The 18,456-nt window shown below is 45.9% G+C and overlaps 1 protein-coding gene across 9 annotated transcripts in view; it reads left to right on the top strand.

Moving 5' to 3' along the window:
- Positions 1-18,456, top strand: part of LOC105498937 (patched 1) — a 75,811-nt gene that overhangs the window by 25,887 nt on the left and 31,468 nt on the right. For all 9 annotated transcript variants that reach the window (XM_071077433.1, XM_071077439.1, XM_011771311.2 and 6 more), the window contains 10 exons: positions 5,243-5,432; positions 8,922-8,991; positions 9,085-9,176; positions 10,526-10,724; positions 11,025-11,146; positions 11,966-12,113; positions 12,923-13,054; positions 13,410-13,565; positions 14,246-14,344; positions 14,938-15,063. In XM_071077433.1, coding sequence (XP_070933534.1) covers positions 5,243-5,432; positions 8,922-8,991; positions 9,085-9,176; positions 10,526-10,724; positions 11,025-11,146; positions 11,966-12,113; positions 12,923-13,054; positions 13,410-13,565; positions 14,246-14,344; positions 14,938-15,063 — 1,334 coding nt within the window. The remainder of the gene's footprint in view (positions 1-5,242; positions 5,433-8,921; positions 8,992-9,084; positions 9,177-10,525; positions 10,725-11,024; positions 11,147-11,965; positions 12,114-12,922; positions 13,055-13,409; positions 13,566-14,245; positions 14,345-14,937; positions 15,064-18,456) is intronic.

Raw genomic sequence — 18,456 nt, 5'->3', positions numbered from 1 at the left:
AATGTTATTTTGTGTCTCAGGATCCTGAGATAATGATTTTTCTTGAGTCTTCTTCAGAGGGGTTATTATTTTATTGTTAATATAGGAGGACTTCAGAATATGATGAAGGTGCATATGATTATTTTTATAGTTGATTAGTATTGATACCTAATACTGTATATATCTGTGGTGTACATGTGATGTTTTGGTATAAGCATATGATGTCTGATGATCAGATGAGGGTAATTGGAGTGTCCATCACCTCAAACACATTCATCACTTTTTTGTGTTGAGAACATTCTAAATCTTCTCTTCTAGTTATTTTGACATATACAACATATTGTTGTTAACTGTAGTCTCCCTACTATGCTGTGGAACACTAGAATGTATTCCTAACTGTGTGTTGGTACCCGTTAACCTACCTCTCTTCATTTCCCCTCATTCTTCCCAGCCTCTGATAACCCTCATTCTACTCTCTACCTCCATCAGATTAACCTTTTTTTAACCTCTCACATATGAGTGAGAACAGAGATGCATATTATTTTTTTGCATTGAGTTTGTTTTTAATTCATATCTCTACCAAGTAGCTCTCATATCTGTTTTTCTCTTTTTTTTTTTTCTTTTTTTTTGTGTGTGTCACATAGAAGGTTTTGTTTTTCTGGTTTTTGTTTTGTTTTGAGGTGGGGTCTCATGCCGTTGCCCAGGCTGGAGTGCAGTGACACAGTCACAGCACACTGGACCCCCCAACTCCCGGGCTCAGGCGATCCTCCCACTTCAGCCTCTGAAGTAGCTAGAACTCAAGGCAGCTTCCACTACTCCACAGCTGTTTTTTTAACTTTTTATTTGTAGAGATGAATATGTTTATCTGTGTTGCCCAGACTGGTGTTGAATCCTGGCCTTAAGTGATCCTCCCACTTTGGCCTCCCAAAGCGCTGGGATTACAGGCATGAGCCACCATGTCCAACCATAGAAATTTTTAATTATACTCTTTCGTTGTAGAAAAATTAATAGAAATAAACTTAAAAAAGCAAAGGAGGTAAATATCCATAGCCCAGCCAGGCACGGTGGCTCACGCCTGTAATCCCAGCACTTTGGGAGGCCAGGAGGGCAGATCACAAGGTCAGGAGATCAAGACCATCCTGGTTAACACAGTGAAACCCCGTCTGTACTAAAAATACAAAAAATTAGCCGGCGAGGTAGCAGGCGCCTGTAGTCCCAGCTACTCGGGAGGCTGAGGCAGGAGAATGGCGTGAACCTGGGAGGCAGAGCTTGCAGTGAGCTGAGATTGGGCCCCTGCACTCCAGCCTGGGTGACAGAGCAAGACTCCGTCTCAAAACAAACAAACAAACAAAAAAACAAAGTTATTCATAGCCCACCACACAGCAAAAATGGCTATTAACTTGGTTCCCTATACCTACATCTACATAACAGATACTGGATTTAATGGTTATTTTTTTCTGCACTATTTCATGAACATTAGATTATTTTTAAAATACGTTAGGACTTTGATCCTGAAAATGGAAAAGAGTCATGCCTGAAATCCCAGCACTTTGGGAGGTCAAGTCAGAAGGATTACTTGAGCCAAGGAGTTTGAGCCCAGCTTGGGCAACATAGTAAGGCCCCCGTATCTACCCAAAAAAATGAAAAAGTAGCTGGGCATGGTGGTATGTGCCTGTAGTTATAGTTATCTTGGGGGCTGGGGAGAGGAGGATCGCTTAAGCCCAGGAGGTTGAGGCTGCCATGAGCTGTGATTGTGCCCCTGCACTCCAGCCTGGGCGACAGAGCAAGACCTTGTCTTTAAATAAAGAGAAGAAAAAGAAAGGAGAAACCTACTTCTCCAAGACCATGACCTTCATCTCAATCATCTAAAATGGGTTCTGTGGAGCTTCCTGGGCTCAAAGCTTCACACTTAGGGATGATAAGGTAGACAGCAAGGTAATGAACAGCTTTCAGCTCTCATTCAGCAGTGATTTAGGAGAGGTGTTTGCTAGGGTAGCAAATGTCAGACGAGTCTGTAAAATTGCTCTATCCTGGAGGGTTTCTGTTTCTGGCAGCTCGTTCCAGAGCGTGTTGGGTGAATACTGATGTCAGGATATATGAGTGTCATGTACTTTATGACACAGTTATACCCAAGAAGGGGCTGAGTCTACCAGTGCACGTGGTAAATGACACAAGACTTAATGACGGTCTCAGCAAGCTCCACCACACTTGCCTCCCTTCTCTCCCTGCAATAAGCCAAACCTGGGGCGTTTGCAGCTGCTGGTTCCTCTACCCAGAACGCTGTTCCTCCAGCTCTTCAAAGTCACCTAAGTGTTGTTTCCCTTTAGGTCTTCCCTGCTATCCCATTTGAAGTAGCTTTTCCCCTTCCCCACCACCCAACATGGCATCACCATCTTCGTTTTCTCCATCACACTTGTGCTATGAAGGTATCTTACTGCTTTGCTTGGCTGTTGCCTGTTCCCTTCACTGGCCAGCACGCCTCTTGGAGAGACCACACTGACTGGTTTTGTCCACCACATCCCCACGGCCTGTGACAAAGTACCCACCCACAAATACTTGCTGGATGAATGAATCACGTTACGGCTGTTGGTCAGATAAAATGCGTGGCAACTAAACGTCATTAAAGTTTTTGAATCATTTTGCAAAACATTCATGTTTGGTTAAACGTAAGATGAAAGATTAGATAAAATATGGCCATGTAATATGTAAAAATGAATTGAATTGAACAGTACATATGGCAGAGGTGGTTGAGAAAACTGTAGACGTCAGAGTCTCAACTCTCGTTGCTTGGCCACCCTGTAGCAATAGTCTTGGTTGAAACATCATGTTGGCAAAATAGTTGTGTTCATCACTAGAGCAAAGAGATGGAGGAGAGAAAAGTTTTCCAATTCTAGAGAAAGGGCAAATCTATACCTTTATTAAAATGTTTATGTCAATATACATCTTAAAACATCTAGAAAGGGGACATGATAGAGACTCCCCGGGTACATTTTATATCTTGTAGAAAATAAGTGCCATTTCCAAAACACCCTGTGTTTCCATTATGAGGTTGGTCTGGAAGAGTATGGTAAAAAGTTCTTAGCAGCACAGACTTGTGTTTGGTTTTGCTATTTTTGTGCACACTGCCCTCGGGTCACCTCGAGGGTTGTACAGTTAACAGGCAGCTGCTCTGCTGAGGCCTGATGGGCAGAAGCCTGGCTGTCTGTCATGGACTGCTGCTCACTGGAACGGCACCCAAATCACCATCTAAGGGTGGGGGCTGTGCTTTGTCACTGTTGTTTTTTAATTTCGTGGGTTTAAGTCACCTTATATTCTAAGCTTCAGTAAATGTGCAGAAGGTGCTACTTTGTAAGCAGAATGAAAAACCTCGCACATGCTCATGTTTGAGGAGGCAGGTAAAAATGGGAATGACTTCTAGGTTTGTGGCATGAGATGTGATAACACCAGGAAAAAAGAAGGGGTGAGCAAAGGCTGCGTTGAGCTCCTTGATGGGCAGCTCTGCAGCTGTGACCTCTGGACTCATAACTGGCTTTTTAGTCTCGTATAACTTCTGCACTTCTAGGGGATGTGGGCTGGCTCAAATTCAGTTAATTGGTTGGAAGTCTGCGTGGTGTTAAGTACTGTGCTTTGTGCTAGAGTGAGCAAGGCCCTGCCTTCAGGCAGCTTTCCCAGGGCTTACAGGAAAGGGCAGCCGAGTAGGGAAATGCTTCTCTGTGCCAGTTGTTGCCCAGTGTTTTCCCGTGGTTTTTCCTTAACTTCACATTGATTGCAAGGCCCTCGGCAGTCCCCCCTGGCGTTTTTCAAAGTTTTCTGCACACAGAAGTCTTACTCCTTTTTATTAACCGACGGATACATTCCTGCCTCCTTCCCGAGCCCACACGCAGTATGTTAAACCTCACCTCACGGGGCTCCTGGCCTTGGCATCCGCGTGGACCTGCACAGAGGGTCCTGCCAGGCGGTGAATTTGTACTGGTTTTCCTAATGAGGGCATTATTTGCTTTTTAGCCTGCCCCCTTGTTTATAAAATATGCCAAGAGAACTAAACAACCCGCTGTTCCCAGTCCTTATTTACTTGTCCAAACCAAATGTTTGTGTCCTTGAATACTAAACTGGAAGAAAAAGGACGCCTCCTCGTGGGAAAGCTGTGATCTCTGAGTTTTTTTCTAAACTGTCGCTGCAGGTCTGCTTTTCAGTCAACACGCAACTTATCAGTGACTTTAGGGACAATTCAGACCTGCTTCCTTTGCCCTAGAGTGTGGGGTGCAGGAGCTCTAGGTTCCTGGGTCTGTAGCTGTTAATATCTCCCTGAGACACCTCCCAGCCCAGGTGCAGCATTCGGAGCTTGGCTTGGCCCAGAACCGTTCATTGAACATAACCTTGGGCCTAAGGATGTAAAAAGGAGAGGAAGAGAAAAGGCGGTTGGCAGTCACAGTGATGATGGTTTTCTTTGGTCACCTGTGCCCGCGCTGGCTTTGGGCATGCCCCGTGCTGGCCAGCTTGCTGTGAGGCAGGACTTCTCGGCCTGGGCAGCAGGTTCAGGATCACCTGGGACGCTTCTGGAACACAGGCTGCTTGCCCCCAGCTGACTCAGAACCTGGCACCTGTGTTTTCTGGATGCTGACCAGGGGAGTCTGATGGAACCAGGTTCCAGAGACTGCCCATGATGGCTGTGGCTAATACATTTTGTTCCTCTCAAGTGGAATTTCCCCATGGGCATCTGACTTGAACCACTTTGTCTTCTCCTGGCAAGTTTTGTGTGGAACACACACTCGTCACCTGTCCTTGTTTCTTTTTCCACGAGGAGAAACATTTCCTTGTTACCTTTGCCAGATTACTTAGGAGAAGAGTGTAAATTGAAGCCATTTATCTTGAAATGTGCTGCAGGGGCACGTTGTTTATACAAGTGAAAGAAATTGTAACAGGGTTATTTGGTCTGGTCTGCAAGGAAAAGGTGTCTCAAGTTTTCCTTTCTGCTCCCCCCTTCTGCTCCCCCTTTCTGCACATAGTATATTAGTTAGAATTAGGTTTGCGTCTGTGACAGGCGGGACAGCCATTAATGGGCTTAGTGAATATTTTTTATGTTTACTATTGGTAAAGTTAACAATGCCATTAATAATAAAGTGAATGTTACTGCTCACCCATCAGCCAGTCTCATGACCAGAGTTCATCTATTGTGTATCCTATGGCAGGTAGTCAGATAACAGATAAAACATGAGTTTGCAGTGATTTTGCTATTCTAATTAAACCTGTACATGTTTGTCAGTTGGAGGACGAGTAAGTCGTGAATTAAATTATACTCGCCAGAAGATTGGAGAAGAGGCTATGTTTAATCCTCAACTCATGATACAGACCCCTAAGGAAGAAGGTGCTAACGTCCTGACCACAGAAGCACTCCTACAGCACCTGGACTCTGTGCTCCAGGCCAGCCGTGTCCACGTATACATGTACAACAGGTAAGGCCCACCGCGCCCACCCACTGATGAGCAGCAGGTAAGCCGGTGGGAGAAGGCTACTGGTGTAGGTCCTGTTATTTTAGTAAATGGAGTTGCCCTGGAAATGCACCTGGAGTATTAGTTCAGATAGCTTTGCAATGAAAGGATTTTTTTCGTCTTGATTTGTTTCTCAAGTTTGGTAACAAAGCAAGTGCATTACTTTATAATGTATTGCCAGTGAGTATCTTGGCACTGTCCCCAAATGAGGATGACCCTGAGCCCGTTGGGGTCTGTACACCAACGCTGTAAGATGTTTCATTGCTTAAGAGATTTTCGGAGCAGTGATATTTTGAGTTGCCCTTAGTGAACTTACAAACAATGCGAAAAGGAAGAGCTATTTCTTGTGACTTTGTACTCGTGGTTATTTTGTGTCACACAGCGTGTTGGGGGCTGAGCCACCATGGGAATTGTTGCTGACACCTTTTTATATTTTTTTGAGACAGAGCCTCACTCTGTTGCCCAGGCTGGAGTGCAGTGGTGCAATCTTGGGTCACTGCAACCTCTGCTTCCTGGGTTCAAGCAATCCTCATGCCTCAGCTTCCCAAGTAGCTGGGACTAGAGGCGCCCGCCACCACGCCTGGCTCATTTTTGTATTTTCAGTAGAGACGGGGTTTCACCATGTTGGCCAGGCTGGTCTCGAACTCCTGACCTCAAGTGATCCGCCCACCTCAGCCTCCCAAAGTGCTGGGACTACACGTGTGAGCCACCATGCCTGGCCCGCTGACACCTTTTGAAAAAGTCATCTTTTAGCATCACATTGCTGATTTCACAATGTTGTGAGTAGAGTAAAGCATTAGGAAGAGTTCAGAACTCGGTCCTTTTTCTCATGTATCTAGACTGTCGGTTACTACAGGGCAGGGGCCACCTCTCACCTGTTTTCACCCCAGCATTGAGAACAGAGTGGGCATTCAGTTTGTTGATTGCTATTGAGGCTGGCATCACTAAACCCCATTTCCAGGGGACCTCTGCGTTGACGTCACCCAACCCCATGGCCTCCCCTAGGCTTTCAGCACCTCCTCGCTGAGGCCTTCACTAGTACCCTTTATTTTTCCCGGAAGAGGTGAGGAAGGAGCAGTGTAGGTATATTCGGCAGCCAGGGAGAACCAAAGAAAAGAATAAAATTAAGATTTTTACTTGTCCCTGCTCTAACCTCTGCTTACGTTCCAGCTTGACAGGATCCTAGGGACAAGCACAGCCGGGGCAAGTCACATATCTATATCTTTGGCACATTCTTGTTTGCTTATCTGTAACCTGGGCTTATGGTCATGTGTGTTGGTGTCCTCCATGGTCCCCAGAGCAAGATCAGATATATGAATGCAAGGGCCTTAGAAAATGTAAAATCATGTTTCTGCCAGGCAGACTTGCCCTGCTGGTCTTTAACAAGCATTGTAGGGAAGCAACTACCCAGTGTAGTTTTGCAGAATGTGAAGTGGCATCTCTGCGGGGAGCCAGGAAATGGGTGTCCTAGGGCCACTGCAAGCATGGCCAGTGCATTCTTAGTGTTTGTCACCTACACGCTTCAGGAGAAGACGTGAGGGTCTGTGCAATTAAATTACACTCTTAAGCTGAGATGGGTCAAGAGTAATTTTATGCATTGGAATGAACTTTAAGAACGTGTAGTTCAACCCATCCCACGTTCTAGGTGAGAAAACTGGGAATTAGACTAATTAGAGCATTTGTCCAAGTTCATGCAGTTATGAAATGAGAGAGCCAGGTTTCAAAGCCTTTTTCTGGCCTCAAGCCCGTTAGTTTTTCTAATGCACAATGATGCCCTTCTCAAGCAAGTGTAGATGAGAGTTGATCAAGTAATAGAAACTGAGAACCAACTCATGCTGGATATTCTATGTTGATGCTATGTAGAATTACAATAGAAATATGTCCATGGATGGGTGGCTGGGTGGAGGATGGAGGAGAGATGGGTAACTTAGGCACAGCTCTCAAAGAGAGGAAAGACATGAGTATAGACAGACATGGACAGAGCAAACGTGGGCGGTCCCCATGACAGCTACGCAGATCTGGCCAGCCAGGGCTCTAGAGTTCAGGAGAAAGGGGTCATTTTCAACAAGCTTAACGGGGGTGACATTTCAACAGGGCGCTGAGAGACAGATAGGAAGGCACAGGGAAGAGGACACAGTAAGCTCCCGGGGTGAAGACAGTCCTGCCTTAGGAGGCCAATAATAGAGCAGTTGAGAGGGAGGTTTTTTCTTTTTTTTTTTTTTCTTCCCTTGGACTTTTCCAGCCCCACCACTTTCAAATTTTCTTTTCTTTTTTCTTTTTCTTCTTTTTTTTTCAGTTAGACTGATCTTCCTAACACACTGGGAAAGATATGGGCGTATATAACGCTTTTCTAGAGACAATAAAACTCCAGATTAATTTTGTTTGTTTGTTTGTTTGTTTTTGAGAGATGGGATCTTGCTCATCTAGGCTGGAGTGCAGTGGAGCAATCATAGCTTACTGCAGCCTCGAACTCCTGGGCTCAAGTGATCCTCCCACCTCTGCCTCCCAAGTAGCTGGGACTATATACGTGTGGCACCACGCCTGGCAATTTGTTTTTCATTTTTTTTGTAGAGACAGGGTCACTCTCTGTTGCCCAGGCTGGAGTGTAGTGGCACGATCACAGCTCACTGCCTCAGCCTCCCAGGCTCAAGTAATTTCCTGTCTGGAGCTGGGACGACAGGCGTGCACCACTGCTCCCAGCTAATTTTTTAAGTTTATTTATTCACTCACTCATTCATTCATTTATAGTAGAGCTAGGGTCTCACTTTGTTGCCCAGGCTGGTTTCAAACTCCTGGCTTCATGCTGTCCTCCCGCCTGCACCTCCCAAAGTGCTGGGATTACAGGCATGAGCTGCAGCACCCAGCCCCAAATTAATTCTCGATCTGTATATTTATTCACGTTTCTGTACGGTAGGAATAGAAGAGACTGTGAAGTTAGAATGTGACCCACCTGGCACATGTTGTTGTTTATAATATTAATGGTTAAGAGCAGAAGCGTTCATTTTAAACACTACCCATTCAGGACATGATCTGCCATAAAACACCTCCGCACCTGAATATGTGTCAATACTTTGCAAACCTAATTTAATCCCCACCTATTTTGAATTTGTGATAATTCAGCTGGGCTGCCCTGAAGTTGTTTAATGTATGTAGAAAAGCAGATTAATGGTGTAAACAAGATTATTGGGAGAACACTTAAGAAAACAAGACTTTTCAAGTACTTTGGTAGCATTCATTTACATAAACACCCTACATGTTAATTACGATTGAGTATTATCTATTCATTAAAGCAAGCTTGCTGGGTCTCTACTTGGCAAAAGCGCTGCTCGTTTTGACAGATGCTTAAAAGTGATCGAAATTGCAGTTCTTTTTATATGTTCTGTCATTCCGAATTTGCACTCATTTTCTTACCTTCCGGTGAGAAATGTTTGTCTCTGCTTTTCGTTTTATTAGGCAGTGGAAGTTGGAACATTTGTGTTACAAATCCGGAGAGCTTATCACAGAAACAGGTTACATGGATCAGGTACGTTTTCTTCTTGTTGGCAAAAATTTCTCAGGAACACCCCAGTAGTATGCCCTAACCTAACGCGTGGCCTCTTCTTTTTAACTTCGACAGATAATAGAGTATCTTTACCCTTGTTTGATTATTACACCTTTGGACTGCTTCTGGGAAGGGGCGAAATTACAGTCCGGGACAGCGTACCTCCTGTAAGTGTGTGATCGCGCTTTCTGATGTCTGTGACTTCTCTAGGACTCAGTGTTTCTGATGTTGCTTATCATTGCTTGTTCCATTTCGGTTTTGAACAAGAAATAAAAACATTGAAATTCCATGTGCATTTTTTGAGTGAATAGTCGGGGGAGAGGGGATTTCAGCAGAATGTTTTTTCTCTTTTCAAAAAACAGTTCTGTAGGCGTCATTAAATTTCATTCACTTTTACCAACCTATTTATATGCAAATAAAATGCAAATTATTGCAGAGTACGTGTGATTTTTTAACTCTTTAAAATGTTCGTAGTTTTGAAGACTAGGCATTTAGACACTTATTTTTTAAGGAGATACTTTATTAGTGGGTACACATCAGAACGAAATATTTTAAGTCTGAGATCTTCCTGTGAAGTAAAATGCTAACCTTTCTTCAGATCACACTAATGGCATTTAAGGGGAAAATCCAGTATCTCTGAAGGCCACGGTAGGGAACACTTCACGGTTTAGCAGTTGGATATTATATATACCGCGTCATTTAGAGAATAATTGTTAATCAGCATAGACATTTTCAGTTAATTATGCGAGAGTGAGAGCTTGGGTTATTGTTTCTGTCCTGGCTTGCACGTATCTGCAAAAGCAATTTGCCGTGGCCATCCCCTGACCTTCAGTGTACAGTTTTAGATGGGAAGTAAGGGGTTTTGTGTTTTCTGGTTGGGAGATTCCGAATAATGACTTCAGCCTGGTTAAGCAGCTACAGTGTGGTTTGAACCACATAACAGGCAGCCAAAAGCCTTTCTGGTCTGTCAACAGCACAAATTCAAAAGTGAGTGTGGGGGGAAGTGGCTGTGATGGTGGTGATGGCAGAGGCCGCAGGGGGCTTGCCCACTCCATTGCCAGGCTGTCAGAGAGCGCTCATAAGTATGGAATTGTTAAAGGTAGCAGGGATCAAATATTTTGATTGATGACATTTACAAAGCATTTATTAGGCTGCCAAGTGCTAATTTGACATTGTGACGCCCTCTTTTTAAAAAAAAATTAATTTTGGATCTGTCTTTTGGCTAATTTTGTCTGTAGATATTAAATATACAATATCAGCAGTTAAAGATTGTTCAATGCCCTCATTAATTTATGAGTCCTCTCTCTGCTTAGCATCTTCAGTCATGAATTATTTTCCTGACCTAAGTTTGCATGCAGATATGCTGGAAAGGAGCATTTGTTTTGATGCCAGAGTCCCAAAATTGCAGCATTGCCAGGAGCCTCCTACAAGGCGGATGCAGTGGGTGCAGCCCTGTGACTTTACGATGGCTTTAGAAGGCTCTTTTCATGGTCTCGTCTGCTGATTTCTTTCGCAGAGGTAAACCTCCTTTGCGATGGACAAACTTCGACCCTTTGGAATTCCTAGAAGAGTTAAAGAAAATAAACTATCAAGTGGACAGCTGGGAGGAAATGCTGAATAAGGCTGAGGTTGGTCATGGTTACATGGACCGCCCCTGCCTCAATCCGGCCGATCCAGACTGCCCAGCCACAGCCCCCAACAAAAATTCAACCAAAGTGAGTGTCAGCAGTGAGCGCGCTCAGAAGGGGTGGAGAGCAAAACACTTTTTTGTGTCCATTCATCGTTCACTTTATTATTTTCATTTTTAACATTTCATTCTCCACGATCGTCTTTGTCTACGGAACTAAGTTTGTTTATAGAGCTAAATTTTGCTGTAAGATTTGCCATACGCCTCTCATTAGCCCAGCTATTAATGTTCTCTCTGAGACACACAAGCCCTTAATGCACTGGATTTTAACAAGGCATGTGACCTGCCTACTAATTCCCGTAATTATGTGGCTGTCTTTTTATTTTAGCCTCTTGATATGGCCCTTGTTTTGAATGGTGGATGTCATGGCTTATCTCGAAAGTATATGCACTGGCAGGAGGAGTTGATTGTGGGTGGCACAGTCAAGAACAGCACTGGAAAACTCGTCAGGTAAGCCAGCTCCCGAAGACAATCTGTGCCCTCTCGTCTTCCTTTCTTCAAAAGCCACTTCCCTCCTGACATCAGCAAGTGTATTTGTGTTAATACTTAAACCGTTACCCTCGCTAGCTGGGTGGCGTCCTAGAATATTAAGAAATACTAGCAGACTGCAACAGCTTGAAAAAGCACCTTGTGGGGAATTTTTCAAGAATGGATTGGTAGTTTTCATCAAGACCGTAGTTCCTGACCGTAGGATTTCAGGAGATCGGCCCATTATGTAGAGAAGGGGGGCAGGTGTGAAGTAGGCCGGGAGACACTGGTCAGAGAGAGTTCATGGTGCAAGCTGCACAGTGTCAGACTGTTAAAGGAAAAGACGAAGAGCCAGCGGCTCAATAAGAATTATCCTTTGTGCACTTGTGGACTCTGGTCAGTCAGGTGTCTGGCGTTTCGTGTAAGATTTCCCCCCCTGGGAACGCCGTCGTCTGGGATTTCTGCACAGCGAGTATGCTTCGCTGAGCCCGGTGTATCTGCTCAAGCTATCTGCTCCTCTCCCCTTCCTGTTTCATGGAATGGAAACTGTGAAAGGAAATTGCCTATTAATTTAATTTTGGGGTCTATCTGTAAAAGGTTTGTAAGGTTACACCTTTAATATGGTACATCAATCTATTAAATAAAATAACCATCCTGGTTCCATTTTAATGGAAACATGTGCTCACGGAGAAGGAAGAGTATTGCAGCCAGTGAGTTGGGGGAGCTGGCTGGGGATTTGAGGCAGTGGAAATGGCTTCCTGGGCATACTGATGATGTGCCTTCCCTTGGACTGTGCCACAGCGCCCACGCCCTGCAGACCATGTTCCAGTTAATGACTCCCAAGCAAATGTACGAGCACTTCAAGGGGTACGAGTATGTCTCACACATCAACTGGAATGAGGACAAGGCGGCAGCCATCCTGGAGGCCTGGCAGAGGACGTATGTGGAGGTAAACCCACCTTCGAATCGGCCTGCAGACTCGCTGGTTACGCAATTCTTCGTTTTCACCATTATTTAAAACATTTCTTTCCATTCGCTTTATTTTCAAAATGTTGCAATTCCGGGAACTTGATGGCATGAAAACTTTTTTCCTCTTCTTTGATATTGAAAATCCTAGGATGATATCGAAGAGACTAGTTCTAATTGGGGTGCCCTCAGACATGTTTAGTAACCGGTTGTGAACTACAGAACTAAAGCACCTAGCAGTGTTTAAAAAACACTTGGTTAGCAAAGGTGTCTGGAAAACATTAGCAAGGCATAGAATCTGTTCACAGCTGCAGGCCCCTTGGCCAGGTCATGTGACAGGAGCTGGCCTTTGTTTCCCAAGCAGTGACCTCTGCCAGGCTGCATGTGACCTTTTAAAAGTGGCCAGCAAATGAACAGGGGGAGGAGGGCCGTACGAATGGGTTGTTTTGGATTAGGGGGGAGCTGATGGGACCGCAAGTCAATTGTGAAGTTACAGAGAAGAGACGAGCAGTCTCAGCCCTGCAGTAAGTACAGCACTCGGAGTGTACTCCAGCAACACCAGCCCTCAGCAGCACCCACTGCCGCTGATTAGCCACGGCCCTTGTCCTAAAACAGGGTTCTTTAATGTTAGTCCAAGTTCAGCTTCCCTCCCTGCCCTGGAATCACGTAGAGCTTTTTAAAAAATGCGTCAGAATAAAAGAAGGGCTGGGCTGTGTTACCTGAGGTCTGTGCTGTCGAGACTTGTGAAGCGTTCATTGCATTTGGGCATTTCACCTTCTGTTGTGACCACAGGTGGTTCATCAGAGTGTCGCACAGAACTCCACTCAAAAGGTGCTTTCCTTCACCACCACGACCCTGGACGACATCCTGAAATCCTTCTCTGACGTCAGTGTCATCCGCGTGGCCAGCGGCTACTTACTCATGGTAATGCTCAGTGCCATGCTCTGGGGGGCTGGAGTTTGGTTTGGTTGTTTTAGTCTTTACCTTTCCATGACCGCTCCTGCTTCTTAACTGCTCTTAACATCCACGTGCATCCGGGACAGAGCGCGTGGCGTCACGGTGGTTTAAAAGTGGTCGTGTAAAGCGTGTTTCCCATTTGCCGTTGGCCTACCTTTGACTCCTATCATTTTATGTGACGTCCTTGATGTAAAGTTTTGTTGTTGTTGGATTTCGTAGGTTCTGCCTTTTGATTTGGGGTGATGGGTGGGGGGAAACATTAGAATCACAACACATTCTAATGTTCGGCTTCTGTTCTGTGCCCCCATTGTTCTGCTTGCAGCTCGCCTATGCCTGTCTAACCATGCTGCGCTGGGACTGCTCCAAGTCCCAGGGTGCCGTGGGGCTGGCTGGCGTCCTGCTGGTTGCACTGTCAGTGGCTGCAGGACTGGGCCTGTGCTCATTGATCGGAATTTCCTTTAACGCTGCAACAACTCAGGTACTAAAGGAGCCATTCATTCGCTGTCCGTTGACAAACGCCCCGGTCCCCCAGGCTCGGCCCAGCCAGCCTTCTGTGTGTCCTTCTCACCGGAAGGGTCTTGCAGCCTTTTCCACTAGGATGCTACTGGCCTCAGGGAGATGCTGTCTCTTGATGCTGTCCGCCCTGAGGGCAGTGGGTGGGAAGTCTGTTGGGCTTACTGGTTCGTAGAGACACTTTGCGGATAGGAATGTATGTCATTGACCAGGGTTGTGGCTCTCCAACTCTGATGGGCATTGGCATGGCTTGCAGGGCTTGTGAAAGCTCAGATTGCCAGGCCCCGCCCCCGGGGTTTCTCGGTAAGTCTGGGGCTGGGGCTGAGAATGTGTACTTCAGGGCAGTTCCCAGTGATGCTGGTCCATGGACCACACTCTGCGAATCGTTGCTTAAATGAGTTAGATTCCTTCTCATGTACTAGCCTAAAAAAATGATAGTACACAGACCTTCAAAGTAAAAACGTGCAAGCTCTTCTGTGAGCTAAACTGCTAGGCTTTGGGATGTCGGGTGAATTCTTCACCATGAGGTCACGAAGCTCTGCTTTGGGAGCTGTCAGGCGCTGGTGGCAGTGTCCTAACTAGCTTTAGAATCCTCTGAATTGGATCTCACGTGTCTAATGCCAGCATCCTCTGTTTTTGTGGTAGGTTTTGCCATTTCTTGCTCTTGGTGTTGGTGTGGATGATGTTTTTCTTCTGGCCCACGCCTTCAGTGAAACCGGACAGAATAAAAGAATCCCTTTTGAGGTAACGCAAAAGCAAAAGACGAGAGCTTTGGGGACATAGCAGCTTCCCCTATTTCTATTTGTCCTTTAATTTTCCTCAGTCTGGCCCAGTAAAGATTTCAGTCCCATGTCAGATGATGTGCCACTGGCTGCCAGGCAATGAAATCAGCCGGAAGACCCTCCAGACATGTATTTGCTATGAGACGTCCCAAGAGCTGCATTTGGGGTGCCTTTGGGAATACGGGTGTTTATTTTAGTGTGACACTTTACCCCCAGCTGCCATACCTTTCCAGAGCCTGCTTTTGCTTCTCTGGAGATGTCGGTCACTTAGCCATCACCTCGCTCCACTCCCTTTTAAAATTATACTTAAGCGTTAAGTCATTATCTTGCAGCTTTCTGCTCTGGATGGTAATAACCATGAGGAATTCATGTCTCTGTAGATAGTACTGGATAATGCTGGTGTTAGGGGGCAAGGCAGGTGGCTCTTTCTCTTCCCCTAATGCCAGCATGATAAGCTACAGTTGTGTTACTCTGCCACGTATCTGCTCACACAGTCTGTGCTCCAAGGGGACCCTGTCCAGTGCAGCTCTCAGCGCTGTGGTTTCTTATTCCCAGGACAGGACCGGGGAGTGCCTGAAGCGCACAGGAGCCAGCGTGGCCCTCACGTCCATCAGCAACGTCACAGCCTTCTTCATGGCCGCGTTAATCCCGATTCCCGCTCTGCGGGCGTTCTCCCTCCAGGTGAGCTTCTGGTGATGAAGGCTACGGTGATCCTGAGCGGGGCACTGACTTCCAGCATCCCATGTCTGTGGTCTCTGCTAAGGCACTTCAGTTACTTATGAAGTGAAATAGAAATGTCTGTGTTTGAGGCTCTGTTTAACTGGGTGGATGCTTCTTTAAGCTTATAACCCTGACACTCCCTCCAAAAAACTCAGCACTTCTGGAGTTTTTCTTTCCTTCCTATCACTGTGAAGCCCAGATGCCTGTTGCCTATAGAGTGGCCCTGTCCTTTATACGTGGCTTTTGGGGCTACTCTGTGTTGCCCTCTGGGGTCACCAGTGCTGTAGCCAGCTTCTGGGCCATGCCCTGCTTTCAAACACCACTCCCAGTACCTGTGCTTACCCCCTCTCCCGCTGCCCACCTCATCCCAAACAGGCCACCTTTTCTTTTGCTTTTGCCAAAGCAGCCCCAACCCAAGACAGTTTTAAGCTGAGGTTGCATGTCAGACGGCACTGCAGGACCACAGACTGGCCAGGCTGCCGTGGAGAATTTCCTGCCGGGTGCTCCTCGGCGGGCCCTCGCTTTCCACCTCCCTTTCCTAAGTTGGCCCCCACAGTCTCTCCTGTCCCCTCTTCTCTTTCCTTTTGGTCCCCTGCTCCCCTCTCAGGCTGCCCAAGCAGATTCACAGTCCCTCGCACTTCCCATGCGGAGCACGTGGGCCCCTCAGGACTTGTCCTCTCCTTCCAGACCAGGCTGTCACCTCCAGAGGCCGTCAGGATATTTTCTAATCAGAGACTCGGCTTCTGTGAATTGGAAGCACGGACAGTTCCCTGGGATGGGGATAGAGCTGTAGTCCTGTGCCTGGAGTAAATTACTGACATTGCCCTTGAGCTACTTGAAACGCATAGGAACCCTAAAATGAGTTACTACGGCTGATAGAGCAGAGGTTTCACCAGCTTGTGCCGTGGTCTTCTGGAGCCCAGCGTGGCCTGGAGTTTTGATGTCTCAAGATGTTATTGGGGTTTTGTGAATTAATTTCAAATTTTAAAACCTCGATTGTTTCCCCTTTCTTCTCTGTGAAGATATGATATATAATTCTCAAGCTGGCCAGGTTTTTAAAGGAAACGACATCTGTGTCACTTTTTAGCCTGCTGTTACGATGCCCAGTGCACTCACACAGCTTTACGCTACTCACCAAGAGCTCTTGCAGATGCGAGCAGGAAGAGAAATTGACCAGTCATGCATCTGGTTTCTGTTTATATTTTGTCAATATGTTTAGCTCTTTCCTACTCTTTTACGTTTGTCTTATACGATGAACCAATCAATCACGTATTTGAATGTCATTTCGCTAGATACCAAGAGGCCTGGGCAACTACTGATCCTACTGGGTTTGGGAATCGAGGCATCCTTAGTCTTTAGTGTGAGGCACAGTCGGATAAAAGATTCTATGCCAATGGCCATAACCACCAGCCCCGAAAGAAACACAAAAAGAAAAGAAAACAGGGTTTATTTGTATTATAAATCTACATAGAAGTAAAAATAGTGAATCAATGAATAATGTTCAGATCTGACACTCAAACCAAAGCACAGGACAAGCAAACTCTCTGATTGCTCAGTGGCATGAAAGGTGAGCCAGACTCGCAGCGCAGCTGAAGTTGTAGAATGCCTTTGTGCGCAGGCGTGTGTCTGTTCAGCACCCTGTGGTACCCCAGTCTCATTTCATGTGCAGCAGGTGCTGGTATTGAGAAACTGTTCTAGAGTCTTTCAGTCGTGGGACCCTGTCTCCCCATTCTCTCTCCTCTCCCCTTCTTTTCTGCTTGCCTTTTTGCTCACTGTCTTTCTGTACCTGCTCACACTCCTTCTTTTCTTCTTTTCTCTCTCATTCTCTCCTCTGCTCTCTCAGTACATACTGATGGCTCATCGAGGCCGACTGTCCTTTAACGACACCCTATGGTGTGGTGGTCTGAAACGCTACATGAGGTTTCCTTAGGAGGAGTAGCCTTGTAGAAAATCCAGTGCGTTAAGTTCTCCCAAGGTAAGCACCTTACAGAGACGAAAATGAGTACTGTTGGTTTTGTGTTTCTCTTTCGAACCACCGCAGTATCACTGTAGAAAATTGCAACTATAGTTTCCAAGAGTCCTCATCTTATTAAAGAATGCCTCCCCGTGACACTCGTTCATTCTCTGTCAAAAAAAAAAAAAAAGATTGCTGGGCACGGTGACTCATACCTGTAATCCCAGCACTTTGAGAGGCCAAGGCAGGCGGATCACCTGAGGTCGGATTTCAAGACCTCCCTGACCAACATGGAGAAACCCCGTCTCTACTGAAAATAAAAAATTAGCTGGGCATGGTGGTGCATGCCTGTAATCCCAGCTACTTGGAAGGCTGAGGCAGGAGAATTGCTTGAATCCAGGAGGCGGAGGTTGCAGTGAGCCAAGATCGTGCCATTGCACTCCAGCCTGGGTGACAGAGCAAGACTCCGTCTCAAAAAAAAAAAAAAAGAAAGAAAGAAAATGCAAGGAAGAGAGCGAGCTTGCAGTGGTATTTGCAGTGGCCATCAGAAGATTTTCCCTGGTTCTGTTTTAAATGTATTGACCCTCAAATTTAGGCATTATGTAGCTTCTGTTTCTGTTGGTGAACAGTATCAGGTTTGACTCTGGGTGTTCAGTTGTGTTTATATTTGCAAGATGCCACAAATTAAACTTCAAAAGGGAGTGACTCAAGGTGGTTCTGTCCAATAGTAAACCTGCGTTACCTTCAGAATTTTCCATATAAAACTCCAATTTTGTAGACTGACCAAATAATTAGATATTTTTTTCCACAAAGAAACTGTCTTAAACCTCATCAGCCTTTATCTATCTGCCTAAATGCCACTTCTACACCAGGAATCACTGGCACCAGCTGTAATTCTTTGTAATTAACTTGGGCTTGCTGGTAGCCCAGTAGTGTTTATTCTTCAATGAAAACTCGCAGAACAGAACCCCTTGTTGTTCTATCTGGTCTAGGAGGGTTCGACTGGAACCTTCTCTGCACATGTCCCAGCCTTAGCTGCTTTGAGGGGATGGGCCATTTCCTATGAGCACAATAACTAGAATTGATTCACAGTTACAATATCACCCCCATCATCTCCTCTGGTTTACTTACACTCTCTTGCCTTTGCGACAACCCTTTTTGCTTTCTGAGCAGCCCTTGCTGGTTATTTTACTATTTTGGTGTCCATCTGGGAACCTGGCGTTGAGAAAATACTCCCCCACATGTAGTAGGTTATGAGAAAGTCAGTTAGATGGGACGCCGCTTGGGGTTCTTCTCTCATCCCTTAACTTCCGTCACGGACACGGAGCAAGGTGCCCAGCAGCAGGCTTCTCTGACCGATGAGGCCTGGTAGCCGAGAAGCTGCCCAACCTCTGTGGTGG

Source organism: Macaca nemestrina, chromosome 14, assembly GCF_043159975.1.
Source record: "Macaca nemestrina isolate mMacNem1 chromosome 14, mMacNem.hap1, whole genome shotgun sequence".
Classification (NCBI taxonomy): Eukaryota; Metazoa; Chordata; class Mammalia; order Primates; family Cercopithecidae; genus Macaca; species Macaca nemestrina.
The sequence above is the reverse complement of the archived record's forward strand: the minus strand, read 5'-3'. Positions and strand labels throughout refer to the sequence as shown.